The 20,508-nt window shown below is 44.3% G+C and overlaps 1 protein-coding gene across 1 annotated transcript in view; it reads left to right on the top strand.

The window, feature by feature from the left end:
* The window catches only part of LOC133258790 (receptor-type tyrosine-protein phosphatase T-like), a 447,290-nt gene that overhangs the window by 414,508 nt on the left and 12,274 nt on the right, over nt 1–20,508 (top strand). Inside the window, exons 4-5 of the mRNA XM_061435510.1 lie at nt 6,651–6,732; nt 16,960–17,075. Coding sequence (XP_061291494.1) covers nt 6,651–6,732; nt 16,960–17,075 — 198 coding nt within the window. The remainder of the gene's footprint in view (nt 1–6,650; nt 6,733–16,959; nt 17,076–20,508) is intronic.

Raw genomic sequence — 20,508 nt, 5'->3', positions numbered from 1 at the left:
ATAGCTCAGTAGGAAAATCAGTGGAGAAAAGAAGCTGAGTAGCTTGGTTTACATGGAAAATCAATATAACCCGTGACACTAGGTTAGCTCTGACCATGGAGGCTGCAGGCGCCCTCTCGAATAGCGGAAGGTGCCCCACCTTAGACACCTTCTCGAGTGGGTCTTAGAAGCCCAGGCAAATAAATGGTCGCAGAGGATATCCGCGCTCCAGATGGAGACTCAGCTGGAAATTGAGGGGAAGAATGACATGGGGAGACCAAGCTTTGGTGAGCAAGGCCCGTAGCTTTATTTTCAACAGGGGCTTTTATACCCTAAGTTACACATAGAGGATAATAGGGGATGCAAAGTCAGCAGTCTTTGATCCTTATCAAAAACCAGGGTTTCTTTCCTGCAAATTTATCATATACAAATGGTTTAGGTGATTTACATCATCTTCTGGCCAGAAGGCCTATTAACATTTTATGACTCTTGACAAAGACTTATCAACAAAGACTTATTTTCTCTAAGAGTAATTATTTTAAGGTTTGGCACCATCTTCCGAAGATAAAATTGCATTCCTATAGGGCGGATGTATAATGGGTTTACAACAAAGGAAAGAATTTATTACCTTAAGGGTTTAAAGTTACTAACACCAAGGCCACTACTTATTTTTTCTACATACCAACTATATTAATTAATACACATTCAAGGATACAATACAGAGGATGTGGAAACTTGGCAGCAAGCATTGGCTCATCAATGAAATCTTTTACTAGTTTTATTCTGACAGTTTCTAACTCTCTGAGAGGCTCTAAGCTATTTGAATATCTTAAGCTTCCCGTGCCTCTGGAGGCTGGGAGACTGTAAACAATCATATGCATAGCTGTAGGAGTCCGGGTAAACTTGTCAGGTGAGTTAGAGAGCCATCTGAGGGGTTTGGATTTAAACACTCCTACTTGCCCAGGAACTTTTATTAATTGGAGCTGTAAGTTAACTCTTTGTCAGAGAGAGCGAGATGGTGGTTGGGGACAGCCCCCAGTAAAGTCAGAGGTGAGAGCACAAAGCAATAAAGTAGGCAGACTCTGGTTTTTGGGGGGTAGATGCTCAAGAATATCCAGGGGGACTCCTGAGGCTCGATCCCGCCTTTGCGTATGCCGAGCCTCCTTCCTCATGACCTTTGTCGTGAGTGGAATGCCTCACCGACTCCCGGCACTTATTTCTGCTACAGGAAGGACAGTGAGCAGTGAACAGATGTATGTGTCACTATCACACATCCATTCTCTCATGACCAGCCTTGGGTTCGCTCATGGAATATTTGTTAATAATTATGATATAGGTTGCATACTGAGTGATGACATGAGAAGCAGAGTGTTAGAAGAGTATTAATAGAGTTGAACTTAGAGTAACTGGAAAAAAAGTCAAAACTCTGCTTAACCAAGTGTTTTGGTTAAAAATGAGAGTTGGACTGCTTTCCAATAAAGTTCAGTAATGGACTTGGCTGTGAACCAGGAGACCAGGGTCTCAGCCCTCCTACCTGCCTCCGGCTTCTTTTCTGAGCTTTGGTAATTTAGCCGGCCCCACCGCTTAGGGTTGTTGAGAGGCTAGATTGAGACCACCACTAATAAAAGATTAACGTGGTTGACCTTTGTTACTATGGTTTTATTTCTCTATATTTGTTATTATTCAATCTTAGTTGGTGAGGTCCCCCTGTGTTCAGTACCGGTAACTCCACCAGTAACCTGACCACGTTTGACTTTTGTCTCCTCTAGAATCTGTTCCATCAACTCCTCATTCCCTTGTATTTCATGCTGCTTCCCTGACTCATTCCCCTCTACCTAAAACCATGTTCCAATATCTACCATCCTAAGAAAGCCTCTATTGGGCTTTCCAGACTTGGCCTTGGGCCCTGGTCCTCTTCTTTGAACTGTATACTCTGTCTTCCAAGATGACCTCATCTAGTTGTATAGCTTTAAATGACATTTAGATGCCAATACTACCACATTTGTAACTCTGGTCCTAGATTACCCAAGAGCTTCGAAATACAATATCAGCTTCCTCAGGATGTCCATTAAGATGTTTAATTGGCATCTTGAAAAAAAATTGTGGTGTAGCTCGGCCTATGTGCCCAGAGACACACACATTCATTTTCTTTGTCTTAATAAATAACACCAGAATCAGCCTACAAGCTCAAGACTTAAACTGAAGAATCCTCTTTATGTTCTCTTTTCTTCACTCTTCCCCTCTTAATCTAGCAGTAATTATTTTCATCTCTACCTTGAAAATATCTTTCGTATCATCAGCATCTTTATTCCTCATGGCTAACACCATTGTCCAAGCCATACTTATCTTTTGATCGGACCGCTACTGTAGCCAACTGTTCAATTTCATTCTTGCTCAAGCTCCACCTCCTGCCCCAGTCAATGTCCACAGAATAGCCAGAATGAACTTTTTTGAATGTAAATTATGTCACTTTCCAGCTTCAAATGCCTCCGTAATAGCAGAAACTTCAAACTCCCATAAGTTTGAAGCACTCCGTGTCATCTGACCTGCAGCTAGCATCCAGCCTTGCCCTGTGCTTCTCTAGCTTACTTGCTATATCCCAGCCACACCAGGGTCTCATTCTTATATTCCCAGATCATCCTCAAGTTCTTTCCTGCCTCAGAGTCTTTGCACATCCACCACCTCTTCCTTAACTTGCCAGTTTCATCCTTCTGGTCTCCTCTTAATTATCACCTTTTTAGAGTTCTTTCCTGACTACTCTAAGTAAAGTAGACCCTCTCCCACTTAGTTATACTTAATCACAAAATGAATTTAATTTCCTTATTTATCTGTATAATTTCCATTTCCATGTATGAAATGTGAAGTTTATCAGAGCTAGAGCCCTAAGCTTCTTGTTCACTTTTTAGCCCCTCCCCGCGAGTGCCTCAGTCCTTGGTATAGAGGAGAGTCTCTGTAAATATGAATGAATGAGATACTGTTCCTGCTCCCAATAGGTTTAGAGCTTATAGGATGAAATAATTCATGAACAGGCATTTACACTCTGCTGTGATAGCTGTTGTAGTGGAGTTAGTTATGGTACATGACACAGGGGTAGTATAATATGCAGAGAGATATGAAAATGTAATACACTTTAAAGCACTTAATTTTTATTGTAAATAAAAAGAAGCTCATTTTTATTGTAGAGAATTTGGAAAATCTAGGAAAGGGTTAAGATGAAAACATTCATCTGCCATAATCTCCCTAGTGTCATTAAAAACAGTACATTCATTAAACATTACCAATCTTGCTTCATCTTTTGTGAATAACCTGCTGAACTTGCTGATTTTTCTTTTAGAGAGTTTATTTGTTTTGATGATTCTCAAGGATTCTTTACACAGAATAGAATATTTACCTTTTAGCTGGCATATATATTACAGATATTGTTCTCAACTTGCCATTTGACTTTTAATTTTATTTCATTCAGACTTTTGTTAACAAAACATACTTTGACAGTATAGTTATTATGTTTTTAAGAAATATACAATATTTCAACTTTAAGAAATTGATTTTTAAGCTTTTGTCATTAGTTTATGGCTTTAGGGAACTTGGTTAGAAAATATATAGAACCATGCCTGTATAGTTTCCTCTTTGAAGAATTTATTGAAGTTAGATGTGAGCCTATTATATGATCTTTTGTGGTTTTTATATTTTTTTTTAAATTTAAACTATACTTTGATGCTTTAGCATTATTTTTACAACAATAATTTTCTGTTTGTTTGTATTTTCCTATTTTCCTATGTCTTTGGTTTGTTATTTTTAAGGTTATTGAGTCATTCTGTATTAGGTGTTTATCTTATGTGATTAGACTTTGTTCATTTAGACAGTCTGAGAGCTTTTCTTTGTTTTAACCTATTTATATTTATTAACACAATAGAATTTTTTTACTTTTATCACTTTTACTACACAAATTTGAATATTTTCATGCTATTTCTTTTAAATGCATTTTCTGTGTTCGTTATATTTTCTTTTTGTTTTTTTTTCCTACAGAAATTAGTATATTAAGTCCCTTAACATGAATAATTATCTAACAAGGTAGACACTATACTTACAGATGAGGAAACTGAGGTGCAGAGCAGTAAGGTAACTTGCTTAAAGTGGTACACACACAAGGTGGTACACACACAAGGTGACACACACAAGGTTCACACACACAAGGTGGTACACAGACAAAGTGACACACATAAGGTGACACACACACAAGATGTTACACAGACAAGGTGACACACACAAGGTGACACACACAAGGTGGTACACAGACAAGGTGACACACACAGGTGACACACATAAGGTGACACACACAAGGTGACACACACAAGGTGGTACACAGACAAAGTGACACACACAAGATGACACACACAAGGTGCACACACAAGGCGGTACACACACAAGGTGGTACACACACAAGGTACACACACAAGGTGACACACACAAGGTGGTACACAGACAAGGTGACACACACAAGGTGCACACACACAAGGTGACACACACACAAGGTGATACAACCAGGACTAAAACTCAGGCATCCTAACCCAGAACCCAAGCCCCGTACTATTTTCCTTCTTAAAGTAAGATAAAGATTGAAATATATCTATCGGTGTAAGTGGTAAGAGCACCACTAAGAGATTGCTGGCGTCTTCCCTGAATCGATGTTGGGGGTGGTGTCGAGGACAAAGTGCAGGTGACGGGGTTGAAGTTTTGCACTGAGAAGCTGGGAGGTATACAGGGAGTATAATTAAGGCCGTTGAAAAAATGTAAATGTGATTGAAACACAACTGGACTGTAAATACTACTGCTGCCAAAGGGTAGCTTTTAAAGAGGAAGAGAAATCCAAGCATCTGTGTTTGTCCGAGTCAGGAATAAAAGGGAGGGTTTGGAGCTAAGGGATGAAGAGAGAGAACCAAGAAGCTGGGAAACACAGCTGAGGTAGAAGGGCGCTGGGCCGCACCTTGCAGAGAGGACAGTGGTTGGCGTGTAGTCATCTGACCCATGAAGGTTAGGCTGATGGGTAGGAAGTTAGAAGTCAGCCCTTCTGTGGTCCTCTTGTTTCATAAAGATGTGATGCGGTTATCTGTAGGGCAGGTGACCTTGAAAGGGAGACATTTGTGTGGGGATACAGAGGTGGAGAAAGCAGTTTTGCAATAGACTTGCCAACAGCAAAATGAGGAATTGGGGCTTTAGGTGCCATGGATGTGGGTGATTATTTGACAGACTGAGGGGACTGTGTGTTTGTTGAGATTAAAACAAAGATGTCCAGGCAGCATACAGTCTCTAGAAAAGCTGAGACCCAGGGTACCATATGTGCCAAAGAAGCAGATTTAAGGGGAATGAGTTGGGAGAGGAGTGTGGGTGTGCCAAAATGCAGGAAGCTGAAAACTCCAGTGTGTGGGGTGAAGGACGAGTGGGAGCACATGGAGGACGAGCTTGGGCACGTGGAGGGTGAGTGTGGGCACGTGGAAGGTGAGCTTGGGCACATGGAGGTGAGTGTGTGCATGCAGAGGTGAGTGTGGGCACGTGGGGGCGAGTGTGGGCATGTGGAGGGCAAGTGTGGGCACATGGAGGGTGAGCTTGGGCACGTGGAGGGTGAGCTTGGGCACGTGGAGGTGAGTATGGGCATGCGGAGGTGAGTGTGGGGACGCAGAGATGAGTGTGGGCATGTGGGTGTGAGTGTGGGACTGTGGGGATGAGTGTGGGCATGTGCAGGGGAGTGTGCACACGTGGAGGTGAGTGTGGGCACATGGAGGGCGAGTGCGGGCACGTGGAGGGTGAGCTTGAGGGTATGGAGGTGAGTGTGGGCACGTGGAGATGAGTGTGGGCATGCAGAGATGAGTGTGGGCACGTGGGGGTGAGTGTGGGCATGTGGGGGCAAGTGTGGGCACGTGGAGGTGAGTGTGTGCACATGGAGGTGAGTGTGGGCACGCGGAGGATGCATGTGAGTGCATGGGCTGAAGCTGACTGGAAGATGAGGCCATTGGACTTAGGGACATCAAGGGCATTGGTCATGCTGTCCACACAGATGGTCACATCTCCTTTGTGAAGGTGGATATTGGGTGACAAGCTGGTTACTGAAGTAAGCAGTTCGGGTGGGAGTCAGAATGGAGGATCAAAGAACTTGTTGCCCATGGATTCCTGGATAGCAACAGTGGTGTGTGGGGCTTATTTTTAAGGGATGTTATAAGGTCATTCAGATGGACTATATTCCTTGAGGATGTGGAATCAAATCAAGGTAAACCATTCTTGGCTTATAATGGCTTCTCCCTCACCCTGCATAAGAAAGTGGAGATAGTAGGAAGTAATTCTTCTCTGTGTTTTACTTGAAACAATAATGAAAAAGGTGCATATTGAAGTTTCAAGGCCAAGTTTGGGTTGTTTTCCTTTTATCTGAGGGTTATTTCTGAAAGCCATTAGAAATGTTCCATGTGGCTGGTTCTTCTTTTGCTGGTCACCAGAAGGTGACCTTTTTACCTTGTTTTGAAAAGCCATGTCAATTGCCAAGGTAATATCCTAGCCTAATACAAGACCTCTTTGGATAGTTCTAGTGGGAAGCTGGAACATAAGTTGTTTGAAGGTTGGACAACTGTGATGAATGCCTACGACCCCTTCTGCAAAACTGACTCCTGCCTTGTGTGTTGCAGGTGATATTTGAATCCGTCTCTCTGAAGGGCCATCCTGGCTACATCGCTGTGGACGAGGTTCGGGTCCTTGCCCATCCATGCAGTAAGTCTCTTCCCTGCTCTAAGCACAGCCTTGTTTCATGTGGCTTGGAGGCTGCAATCCCCGCTATTCATTCAGCTCACAAACATATCTCACTCTCTCTCTTTTTTAATCCTTCAAAAAATGCTTACATACTCAATGCAATCAGTCCTGAATAAATCCATAATTTCGCTGGCCTGTTCAACAGGCAAGCACCTCCAGGAATTTGCAGAGAGTGGCAAAACATCTTCGTTTGAATCTCTCTTCATTATTAAAGGAGTCTAAAGTCCTGATTGTTTATTAGTGGGATTCAGGCCACTGAAGTGGAAGAATTAGAGGGCTCTGGATAGAATCTTGTGCAATTGTCTTAAAAAAAGAACCGACACCAAAAACACTGAGCAAATTAGCACACTGTTCACTCACAGGGAAAAGTACCACTAAGCTATTAATTCTTTAAAAGTAATTTTAAATACCCTCATCAACTCTGTGTAGGCGTAGGGAGAGATTTCTCACAGTGGTTAGTACTTATGGTACAGGGTTGAGAGTTCTCAAAGGCATTCTACTCCATGCCCAGACCATTTCCACTGAAACTTCTCTCTCTCTACTGTATTTAGGCTAAGATATTTGAATGCATTTGAGCAAGAAACTGTGGGTCCCAGGTTCACTATATACATCTCAGAGGGGACCAGTCCTGGGTACAGGTAGTTGAAAGCGCATCATATCTTGTGACATTTGATGGAGATATTATAATCAAAGGGGTGTGCATATGGATTAAGGTAGCCTATACGAGGGCTGGCTAGGTTGCCAGCCCCATTAGCTAGTGTCTGCAGACTGGAGATTCCCATTAGTTCCTTGGCAGGTATCAGGTAACTAACTTCTAGGAGGGTCCTTTCTCTGCTTCTTGCTTAAAGCCACAAGTCACGCTATGGGCTCTGGTGCAGTTTGCTATTCCCTCAAGAGATGTCATATGTCCTGTATTTTGATGCCTTTCGTTCCTCCCGTTTTGAGGCTGTTCTCATTTCTGCCCCATCCATGTTGCTTTTTATTTTATTTTTAATTTAAATTTATTTATTTTAATTAGAGGCTAATTACTTTACAATATTGTATTGGTTTTGCCATACTTTTTATTTTAGATATTTATTTGGCTGTGCTGACTCTTAGTGTGGCATGCAAACTCTTCATTGTGGTATGTGGGATCTAGGTCTCTGACCAGGGCTTCAGCCTGGGTCCCCTGCATTGAGAGTGTGGAGTCTTAGCCACTTGGAGTCCCCACACTGGGAGGTCCCCATGTTGCTTTCATTGGACTGATTCTTTGCACTTCTACTGAAGTGAATTTGTCACAGGCTCAGGCATCACTTCTTCCTGGCACTCCAGTGACATTGTTTGACCTGTTGTCTTAGAGCACCATCTCTAGAGGAATTTGAGCTGAGTTCCAAGGGGCTTTGGCAAGACAACATTTTGGGTAACTGTGTTTGGGGTCTGTGCAAGAGACACGTCCTTCCTAGAAGTCAGCCAGCATCTCAGGAATGCTGACATTCTATCAGATGATTCTCCATTGCTTTGGCCTGAGGTATCTACCTTTGTGTTGCGGATATACTTAGGAGTCCCTCTTACAAGGATGAAATCTCCGTCTCCCTTGATCTTGGATATCCGCATCTGCTGCCCATTGGAGAATAATTATTGACCTCAGACCACTTCAGGAGATATCTGCTGTACGTGTGGTCCACTTAGCCTCACATACTTTGCATTGCCTGGATCTCGTTCAGAACTATAAAGCATTCAAGGATGGATAAGGGGGTGTTTGGGGCTTTGGGACTATATATAATTTCTATAGGCTGTCCCTGTCAACTTCATCTCCATCCCCATTGCTTCTCCATGACTCAGGTTTGCAATCCCATAATCTACTGATGGCACATTCTAGCCACCACTTGAGATCTCCCTCTCCAGTGCCTGGCGTTATGCTCCCCAGGGTTGGCCCTTGTTTCTGGAAGCACGCGGCTTACCCAGGCTCATGTGTGTGGGCCTGAGAGTCAGCCCCCTTGTGAGAGTTCAGTGTTTGGGGGACAAGCTCAGCAAGTGAGTCCAGGTAGGCCCAAGCCCATCCATCCTGGGCCTGCAAGCCCCCAGTTTTGAGCGAGTCTCTCTTAGACAGGCCTTCTGCTTTCCCCAAGCCCTGCCTGCACCCCATCCTTGGAGCTGCATCCAGCCGCTGCCTACTGCTTGGCCTGCGCAGGACGCTTGCACTAGGTCTTTCTAGTAGGTGACCTTGGGCTCTTCCCCGAAGGATCCGGCTTGGTTCTCTCTCCTGGGATCCCAGAACTCTGTCCTCTACGGAACCTTTGCTTCCCCATGACAGCCAACCTGACCCTGTCTCCTGTCTCAGTCTTGGCTCTGCCTGAACTCTTCACACCGTCCATGGTTTGCTGTTGCAGCCACACGCTTCCTTCTCTCGGAGAAATCTCCACGGGCAAGAGCTCTCTGGAGGGTCTACCCTCAGAGTCTCATGGCTCCTCTTGGAATCCTCCTCCCATCGGGGCTGCCTCTGAGTTTAGGATTTTTCTGACAGCTTCATACTCCCCCTGCTGAGGAGAGAGTAGATGACTTGGTTATGGAATTGCCGAGAGCCAGTTACCAAGCAAATGGGCCATGCGACAGAACTCAGGAAGACGTGCCCCTGACTGTGTTCTTGCATAATGTGCTCCATTTGAGTTCAGCCCAGATGCTTAGGAGGCTTAAGCTTAAACTTCCCAGAAATCAAAATATGAGAACTCTGTGATAGGGGCTGGAATTGGAAAATCCCATTTAACTCTACATACAAATATTGGTGGTGCACATAGTCCTCTGAGATCTATCGTGAGTCATGTTGAGTTGACCAGAGCCTAGCCAAAGCCCATTCTGCATGCTCCGTTCATATCCAGTTTGGGTTTTTATTCATTCTTTCTTTCAATAGTCAATTATTGAGCATTAGTTATATGTCAGGAACTCCTGCTGGACACAGGGGATACTCAAGTGACCAAGATAAATAGGTCTTTGTCCCCATGGTGTATACTTAGCAGATGGTCAGAGGGAGTTCAGACAGTTCAGATGCTCAGTTGTGTCTTACTCTTTACCACCCCATGGACTACAGCATGCCAGGCTTCCTTGTCCATTGCCAGCTCCCGGAGTTTGCTCAGACTCATGTCCATCAAGTTGGTGATGCTATACAACCATCTCATCCTCCGTTGTCCCCTTCTCCTCCTGCCTTCAGTCTTTCCCAGCATCAGGATCTTTTCTAATGAGTCAGTTCTTCTCATCAGGTGGCCAAAGTATTGGAGTTTCAGCTTCAGCATCAGTCCTTCCAATGAATATTAAGGACTGATTTCCTTTAGGATGGACTGCTTGGATATTGCAGTCCAAGGGACTCTCAAGAGTCTTCTCCAACACCATAGTTCAAAAGCATCAATTCTTCGGCGCTTGGCCTTATTTATGGTTTAACTCTTACATCCAAACATGACTACTGGAAAAACCATAGTTTTGACTAGATGAACCTTTGTTGGCAAAGTAATGTCTCTGCTTTTTAATATGCTGTCTAGGTTGGTCATAACTTTTCTTCCAAGGAGTAAGCGTCTTTTAATTTCATGGCTGCAGTCATCATCTGCAGTGATTTTGGAGCCCAAGAAAATAAAGTCTGTCACTGTTTCCATTGTTTCCCCATCTATTTGCCATGAAGTGATGGGACCAGATGCTATGATCTTAGTTTTCTGAATGTTGAGTTTTAAGCCAACTTTTTCACTTTCTTCACTTTCATCAAGAGGCTTTTTAGTTCCTCTTTACTTTCTGCCATAAGGGTGGTGTCATCTGCATATCTGAGGTTATTGATATTTCTCCCGGCAATCTTGATTCCAGCTTGTGCTTCATCCAGCCCTGCATTTCACATTGTGTATTCTGCATAAACGTTAAATAAACAGGGTGACAACATACAGCCTTGACGTACTCCTTTTCCAATTTGGAACCAGCTTGTTGTTACATGTCTGGTTCTAACTGTTGCTTCTTAACCTGCATACAGATTTCTCAGGAGGCAGATCAGGTGGTCTGGTATTCCGTCTCTTTAGGAATTTTCCACAGTTTGTTGTGATCCACACAGTCAAAGGCATTAGCTTAGTCAATGAGGAAGAAACAGATGTTTTTCTGGAATTCTCTTGCTTTTTGTAAGATCCAGCAGATGTTGGCAATTTGATCTCTGGTTCCTCTGCCTTTCCTAAATCCAGCTTGAACATTTGGAAGTTCTTGATTCACATTCTGTTGAAGCCTGGCTTGGAGAATTTTGAGCATTATTTTGCTAGTGTGTGAGATGAGTGCAATTGTGCGGTAGTTTGAGCATTCTTTGGCATTGCCTTTGGGATTGGAATGAAAACTGACCTTTTCCAGTCCTGTGGCCACTGCAGAGTTTTCCAAATTTGCTGGCATACTGAGTGCAGCACTTTCACAGCATCATCTTTTAGGATGTGAAACAGCTGAACTGGAATTCCATCACCTTCACTAGCTTTGTTCGCAGGGAGGCTTCCTAAGGCCCACTTGAGTTCACACTCCAGAGGGAGAAAAAATACTGAATAGGTAACTAATATTAAATCACTAATGTGATTTTAGATCGTGATAAGTATTAGGAATCTAACAAATGTGAGGGACTAGGATGTGGAGGGGCTCCTTAGGTAGAGTGGTCGGGGAGATGTCTTTGAATATGTGGTCTGAGCTGAGATCCAAGTCATAGAAGGAGCTCACTCTATGAAGGTTCAGGGAGGGGGCATCTAGGCAGAGGAAACGGGAAGTGGTGAGACCCTGCAGGGGAGTCACTTTGATAGTGCCAGAGTATCCTGGGCATGGGGATCGTGGAGGGGGAGCATGGAGGAAGGTGTTTCTTGGTGAAACGGAAGCCGGGCCCTGAGCATGGTTGTTGAGTGGTTACATTTGAACCTAAGTGCAGGGAAGTACTACCAGAGGGGTTTATGCTGGGGATGGATAGGATCTCATTTAATTGTTAAGAGATCACTTCGGCCATTCTGTGAAGGATGGGTTGAAGGAGGAAAAGAAAAGAATAAAGAAATCAGGAGGCCAGTCAGGAGGACAGTTCTGGAGTCATGCAAGAGATGGTGTGTCCTGGACCAGGGTGGTGGCAAGACATCCATTCACCATCCAGTATGTTTAGTGAGCATGTTCTCCATGCCAGGCGCTAGTCTGGGTTCATGGGAATGAGCAGGACAGATTCATTCTTTGCCTTCATGGGCAACTTCCATTGATGTGAAGGAGACTAAAAAGAAAACCAAATAATCAGGAAATTATCTGATCTATAACAGATGGTATGTTAGTCCACCAAGGCTGCCATCACAAAGCAGAAACTGGGTGGCTTCATAAGCATTTCATTTTCTTATGGTTCTTATGGGGAGGCCCCCAAGCCCAAGGTAAGGTGGCGTGTGTCCTCCCATGGTTTTTCCTCTGTGTACATGTGCCCCTGGTGTGTCTTTGTGTGTCCAAATTTTCTTTTGTAAGGACAGCAGTCAGACTGGGCTAGAGCTCACCCTAAGAGCCTCATTTGAAGATAGTCACCCTTTTAAGTCTCTGTTACCAAATACAGGCACAGTCTGAGCTATTGAGCGTTACGGCTAAAAAGATGGGAATTGGGGTGGGTGGGGGCACAATTCAGCTCATAACAGATGGTAAGCGGCGCCATAAAGAAATTTAGAGGGGGAGAGAGGTGGTGGACAGATGAGAGATGAATTTAGGAGGTAGAATCCACTCGTCCTATGCAATCAGAGCAGGATCCAGAGGCATCAAAAATGGTGCACTCTTAGATTTATATAATTGGCTGGGTGTTTGATTCTGGGAAGGAAGTGCTGCCTTTCAAGGCACCTACTGCGCACGGGTCCTGGAGTCTGCTCATGAGCCCAAGAGTTGTGCAGCCTGCTCGTAGCTTCTGAACTGACCTTTGAACTGACAGTGCTTTTCCCACAGTCTCAGCCTTAATGCATTTGTGACTTCACTCACCATTGTTAAAAATTTAGCTATATTAAAAAAAAAAATCCTCTTTAGATCCTCAGGCTTCATAATTCTCCACTCCAGTTCTCTAAAACATTTTTTAAAAAATTAACGTACGGTCAGAGTTTTATCAATAAGCAATTCCACTGAATATTCCAAAAATTCCAGAAGGCTTAATGAATGATTTGCAATTGTACTCTCCATCGATTTGAGCTGAAGTAGTGACTGTAAACACTTGCCTCGCAGCTTCCAAAACAGTGACCGGAAGTAAGGTGTGATACTGAACGGAAATTATTTTCTCTTACAAACTGAAACCTCTCCTCTATATTTTATAGCCCATTTAACATTTTTGAGTTATTCTGCAAGTATTTTTGCCATAGTTACCGTCTGCTGCTGGTTCTCTGTGTCACCATTAGCAGGGCCACTGCAGTTATAACCATGGACGATAAATGTCAGCACAATTTTCCACTTGGTTTCTAAGTTTCTAGCTCCTAGGTTGACTTTTAGAGTTTTTTCAACTTTTTCTCCCCCATCATAACCTTGCGGGGCCATGTCACTGAGCCCACGGTCTGCAACACGTTTTAATGTATGTTGTGCGCTTTCTTCTCAATTGTGTGGCTTCCTACTGAGCACTGTCAGGTTTAAAGAGTGAGAAAAAGGGCACAATAATATGTCTTCAGATGCTGCACTGACATCTGTAGGAGCTTAAATGTCACCAACATCAAGGCATTTTGCCCCAAATGCACAGCCAGTTTTCTGTTAATCCCATTCCACAGGGTCCCATTTTGGAGGAGCTGGGTCTCAGTGGGGAGTGAGTGTGGGATGCTTAAAAACCCCACGCTGATGGCTGGTCTGGGCCCCAAGGTTGCCTGTGTTTGTTGGAAGGTTGAGTTAAAGTGGGTGGCCTCATATCTTTCTTGGAGCTGTAGATGCTGGAGGAAAGTCACTGCTGGCAGAGGACAGGGCTCAGGGGGAGACTGGAGTTGGGGGCTGGGCTGGGAGGAGGATGTGGAGGCCAGGAACTTTGAGAACTGGACTACACTGGTCTCCAACATAAGAAACATCTGAGAGAGAGAGAGAGAGAGAGAGATTGATTTGTCAAGAGCTTTGGAGGCATGTGGTCTGGGAAGGTTCCCGTGTTGAGAACCACGATCCAGGGCTGGCGTGCAAGTGATGCTTCAGTGTGACACCTGCAGGGATGGGGGCATCTCTGGACCTAGGGGTTCCGCCCGGGCAAGACTGGCCAGTGGAAATTGTTCCCTGTGAGGCTGTGTCTCAGAGACCACCAACTAGAAGAGTGTGCCTATACTTATGTTTTGTTGAGCCTGCATGATGTTTTAATAAATTCAGTCACAATTTTAGGGACTTCTCTGGTGGTCCAGTGGTTGAGACTCCATGCTTCCAATGAAGAAGGCTTAGATGAAATCCTTGGTTGGGAAACAGATCCCACATGCCTTGGGGTATGGCCAAAATAAATTAATTAAATAAATGATACTAGCAACTATTAAAAAAAAAAAGATTTTAGAATGAGTGCTTTCATCTAAAGCCTGAATTTCTTATTTGCTGTTAGAAGTCAGATGATTGGCTATCTCAAGCATAGATGTATGGCCACCATGTGCTGGATTTAGGGAACTGCTAGCTGCCCCCTTCTCTCAGGTCACAGGGTCCTCATCACTCCTTATCGTGTCCTCAGCGCTAAGGCTGGTGTCGGATTCCAGTTATTAGCGTGCTTGGCTGCTGCTTTTCTGATACAGAGAACTCTTTATTTTCCCCCCAAGTCTCTATGAAAGTGGGGAAATGAAGACGGGGGCAAGGAGGTGGCAGTTTTGTTTTTGTTTGTTTCACACTGAACCACTTTCTCTCTTTACATAACTGTGAGACTCCTGCAGGTGCGTGGGTTCATTATCTCTGCTATATGTAAACCCTTGGTGCTTTACCAGAATTATTAACACCAGGGGCCATGAAGTCTCTAAATTCTCTCTCACTGAACCTGGAAGGGAGGGAGGAAGATGGATTGCAGATGAAAGAATCAAGGCATGAGGTCTGCCGCTTTGAAGAAGGGAGGCGGCAGAAGCAAGCAGGAGACATCGATCCAAAGAAGATCGCACAAGTCCCAGAGGTTTAACCATTTGCCCTGGGTCCCCAAGGGTAGGGGGAGACCTCCCTTTGAAAAACCCAACACAAAGCCTCATAACACAGGCACTAAGACTCCACACCTCCTCCCTGCCATGGAGTAGATGTTCCTCCTGCCTTCAAACCAGTGACATAAACGGGGCTTACAAGGTTCACACTATTCCCACTTAAGAATTGGCTTAAACTGATAGTTCTAAAAATAACATTACAAAATTATCCAGGAGAGTGAAAAGGAAGCCATTTCAGACAATCAAAGCAGCATGACATTTGTCAGGCTGACTAGATGCACAGATCCTCAGCTCTGAGAAACTCGTGGGAGGGCTTCCCTGCGCCTTGGACTCTTGACGCCATCTAGTCGTGGGGGCCCTGGGGGGTGGCACGAGGGGGACTCTGAGCTGTTGTCACTTCGTTTGAAAGCCTGAGCAGCAGGTGTATGTTTTCACACAGGAGGTCTGCCTGATCACACCAAGGTCTTTGGCCTGTGTTGAGCATTGCAGATAGTGACACAGGTTATAGAGCAGATAGTTCAAAGTGTGAAGACCACGGAGACGAATGCCACGGAGAGGGATCTCTCATGATAAAATATTCCAGAGCAATGAGAAGAACCTGGAGAATCAGCACAGCTTTGCCTGGGATCTCTTTCTTTGAACCCTAGACTCCAGGTGATGTCACTGAACTCTTGTTGCCCACAAGGCCAAGAGAATGTGCTGGTTAAATGGTGAAATCTGGGGCTAAAACAGGCATGGACTGAATTCTGTTCCTGTCGTTCATGCCATGTAGCATTGGACAAATTGAACTTGGCGAGCCTTGGTTTCTGCGTCTCTGAAAGAGAAGTAATAGTAGTCTACTTTAGGAATGTTATGACGTTAACTTCAGTAAAACATGTGAAACACCACCATACCTAGCATTGTTGGAGCTTTCAGTAAATGATGTATTATTATTGCTTGTCTGTCTGGGTATTTGAATCCTTCTGGAAAGATAGCCAGGGGCCTTCATTGAACCTCCTTGATCCTCTTAAGAAGTCTCCATTTGATCACATTCCAGAGCTGTTCGTTGATTGGTTCATCATTGATTTAGTTGATGTGATAGGGATCCTTGGCACTTTTGTGCCTTGATGAAGAAACTCATTCTTCTAGACCTAGATTGTCAATCCACCCGTCTTTGGAGAGCTTGCATAGGTGTGGACCTCTCTCCACAAACAAGAAAAGAGATGAACCTGAGTTGTCCAACATAAAACACATGTTTATTTCTAGAATCGATTGCCCAGGGACATCATGAGATTCATTTGAAAGTCCTTTCTCAAGTCCTTGGAATAAATGCCCTATCTCCATCCCATCCTGAGTTACCATAAAGAGTGCACACTCTGAACAGGTCTTGAATTCTCTATGCCTTGGTTCATTCACTGTAAAGCAGAGATAATACCATCACCAACTGCATTGGGTTAAATGAGTTATTGAATGTAGACACGGCACGTGACACCAGGCGAATACTAAGCCGCGAGTGAGTGAAGGCCATTGGTGTTCTCCTCCTCTTTCCCTCCTCTTCTCTTTGCTCCCCTACCCCCACCATTGTCCTCAGTATCAGCATCATCACCAAGGCCAGGTGTTGTGGGGTCTCAGGGGCAAAGGTGTTCACTTCACATTTTTTTCTTTCTGCTTACCTAGGCGACAGGGAGGTGTCTTCTCGGGTGAGCCCTCCACTCTTCCAACTTCCTCTTCCAAACATGACAGTTTTGCCCAGAAGCTAATAATATGGATTTTGAGGCTCTCAGAGACCTGGACTCCTGTCTTGCCTCCCCTAGTTTCTGGCTGTCTGACCATGCCGGATCCCATAACCCTTCAGAGCATTAATTTTCTTATTCCTAAAATGGAGTTACTGCCCACCTTGTGGATTTTCTGTGAGTTTTGAGTAAGGTGATGCATGTAAATGTCTTACAACAGTACCTGGCCCATTGTAAGTGATCAATCCACAGTAGCTCTTCACTGAGCCAGGCCATCTCCCAAGCACAAATGTGCCCACCCAGTGTCCATCCTGAGCTGCCATCCACTGACAGGAAAGCAGTCAGGCTGTCGAACTCTGTCTTCATCTGCTTTTTGGCTTCTCTCTTAGGAAAAGCACCTCATTTTCTGCGGCTCCAAAATGTTGAAGTGAACGTGGGGCAGAACGCCACTTTTCAGTGCATTGCTGGTGGAAAGTGGTCTCAGCACGACAAACTTTGGCTCCAGGTAAGGATGGGGGGGGCACCTGCTCACACCTGTGCAACCCTTTGGGAAGGGAAGAAAATGTGTACTGTGAGGAAGGGCTTGGTGCGGAAGGGAAAGGGTGTTTTTAAAGTGCCAGAACAAGAATTTACAATTATGACCTTTCCAAACTTCTCCCGAGGGGACTCCCCTGGTGGTCCAGCGGTTAAGACTTACACCTTCCAATGCAGGAGGTGTGGGTTTGATCCCTGGTCAGGAAGCTGAGATCTCACATGCTTTGTGGCCAAACCCCCCAAAACATAAAAGCAGTATTTTAATAAATTCAATAAAGACGTTAAAAAAACAAACAAACTTCTAACAAACTTTGTCCCTTAAGCCCAGATTTCTGGGGTTGAGGCAAACTGAATATTTTAGATGCTAAGTACATTTGCATTTCCATATAACTTTTTTGTCAGTTTCTACAAAAAAAGCCTGTTAGGGTTTTGATGGGGGTTTATTGCATTGAATCTGTAGATCACTTTGGAGAAAACTGACATCTTAACAATAACGAAACTTGTCACCATGAACATGGTATATTTCTTTACTTATTAAGATCTCTAGTAATTCCACCAAGCAAGGTTTTGTAATTTTCAGTATCCAGGTCTTGTATATCTTTAGTCAGACTTATCCCTAAGTATGTCCCATTTTTGATGCTACTTACTGTAGAAGACTTCTAGAAAACCCAGTTTCTGATTTTTCATTACTAGTATATATAGAAATACCATTGACTTTGCTATATTGATCATGTACCCTGCAACCTTGTTTAACCTACTATGGCTATTTAAATTTAAATCAATTAAAATACCTCCAATTCAGAACTCAGATGCTCAGCTACACTGGTCACATTTCAAGTGCATGAGAGCCACCTGTTCTCATGGCTACCATGTTGGACACATACAGAGAACATTTCTGACCTTGCAGAGAGTCCTATGGGAGAGTGCAGCTCTTTGAAGTCATCGCCTCCCATTCAAGGAATGAGGAATATGGCTCCAAAGAAGCTGACTCCCATGACCTCAAACTTCGTATACTTAAAGATCTCTATCATCCCTTCTTACTGACATTTTGGATGTTGGTCGTTAACTCACTCCCAGCACATTTTGATGGGAGTTCATAGTGTCATTTCTCTTCTTGCTTTTGAGCCCATTTCCTGCAGTTGGAAGATCCCTGGGCAGAGAAAGCACATCTGTGGATTTATTTCTTGCTTCTTAGCAGTAAAGTAGAATAAAAATAGCAGTAAATAATAATGCCTGTTCCTCCTGCTTCCTAGGGCTGTATGCAGACCACAGGATAGCACAGGAAACGTCCATGTGTCACTCAAGGATTAAGTAATGCTATTTATTCATTATAGTTAGTATTAAATGCATTAGGCTCCCAGGAAGCTCTGTCATTTCAATGGCGTTGCCTCAGTTGGGTCATGAGAATAAGAAGAGACAGTCATAGTACATTCAGCATCTGTATTTGGGCTTTCCAATTATTTTATGAATGTTATTGCTACAGTTCTGAGTGTTGTGTGCTCCAAACCTTGAGTCTAACAGTGGAAGGATGTTCAAGCAGAATGTAATCAAACTTTTGAAGAAAATAGACAGAAACACAAGGTTTAGAACTCTTCTACATCTTTTTTATCTACTTTTCATTGTAAACCAAACCTTATTTCACAGAACGCTTTTCAGGTGGCTTACAGTAGAACATAAAGCATAACAAGATAGCATAAATTAAAAGTGAGGCAACACAAGGCAGGAGGAAAATAACACTTGGGAGCTGATCAGATGCAAAAAAGCCCTGCATTTCTGTACGTCTGCTGCTTCTGGTGAGTCACAGGCAGAGCCCACAGGACCACGGCCACCGACAGAAGAAGGAAAGCTTGGCAGCTACACTGTTCACATTGTCCCTGAGATAAACACAAACCAATTGCTCCAGAAATTCTAGCTGTTGTTCACACGGAAGCCAGACAGGAATTGTTCCCAGGAGTCCTCATAAAGAAAGCAGCGTGTGATGTAGGGAACAACATTTTCCACCGCAGTCTTACGAAGAGCGCACAAGTGATTCATAGGCTTGTTTTCCATAATGATGCTCTGGGTTAAAAGCAGTTTGGGGGGACTTCTCTGGTGGCCCAGTGGTTAAGAACCTGCCTGCCAATGCAGGGGACGTGAGTTCGATCCCTGGTCCAGGAAGATTCCACATGCTGTGGCGCAGCTAAGCCCATGCACCACAACTACTGAGCCCCCACGCTCTAGAGCCCACGTGGTGCAACTGCCAAAGCCCATGTGCTAGAGCCTGGGCTCGGGAGCAAGAGAAGCCAACGCGATGAGAAGCCCGCGCACCACAACTAGGGAGCACCTCCCCACTCGCCGCAGCGAGAGAAAGCCCACGCACAGCCACGAAGACCCAGGGCAGCCAAAAATTAAATAAATAATGCATAAAATTCCTTAAAAAGGCAATCTTAGGAGTGGTCATTGACGGGGGAGATGGGGTTGGCAGTGTGATATGGGAGAGGCCCCTGATTCATCTGCATTCTGGGCTACTTCAGATGTTTCTGGAGAGTGAATAGCTTCCATAACTAGGAAACCACCAGAAATGTTGTCTCTCTCATCTATATTTCAGGAAATATTAGGAGGTAGACGGCTTACGCTGTGCTGTCTGGCAAAACGCCCACTAGGCCAGTTAAGTCCCGGCTTACATGCAACAGTGGTATAGTTGGAAGTAGGTTAACGTCTTCCTATTATGTATGAAATGCCTGTCATGACACCTGCCACCCAGGGGACAGTCGCAGCCCTGATCTGAGACAGGCGGGCTAAGGCAGTGGCAGATTTCTCATGAAATACTGCTTTGGATTTATTCCACCATCTAGAGGACCAGCCTGCAGACTTGCCGAAGTTCTGTTCCATTCCCAGGGCTGGGGCGGTTCAGCCTGAGAATCTCCAGAGTGAGTGAAACAGCCACTTTGTGGCCGAGAGTCCACAGGACACCTGCAGCTGGTGTGTTTTTCAACAATGTTATTTCTTGCTGTAGCGCCAAGATAAGCTGACCAATCACTAAATCACTGAACATGGACTTTTTTTAACTGCCAGTTTTAAGTTGGGAGATAAGGTAGTGACTTTATTCTCAAAAGAGTATGTTAGTGGCCCTTCTTCCTGGCACTGGTTAGGGAGCACTTGTTGGAATCAGAATTAGGGGGTAGATCCCTGTGGCCTGTTTTAGAGAATGCTTGCCTTTTCTATAGAACAGGAATCTATAGCCTGCTTGTCCCTAAGGGCTTTCAGATTATAATTTAGTAAATTAAAAAGGAAGACTACCCACACACCTATTTTGACCCATCTGGAAACTTAATATGTTCCTTGCTATTGTTCAGTCACTAGGTCACGTCCGACTCTGCGACCCCATGAACTGTAGCCTGCCAGGCTCCTCTGTACATGGTATT

The sequence above is a fragment of the Bos javanicus genome, chromosome 13 (assembly GCF_032452875.1).
Source record: "Bos javanicus breed banteng chromosome 13, ARS-OSU_banteng_1.0, whole genome shotgun sequence".
Lineage (NCBI taxonomy): Eukaryota > Metazoa > Chordata > Mammalia > Artiodactyla > Bovidae > Bos > Bos javanicus.
Note: the sequence above shows the minus strand (reverse complement) of the source record. Positions and strands in the feature narration are given on the sequence as shown.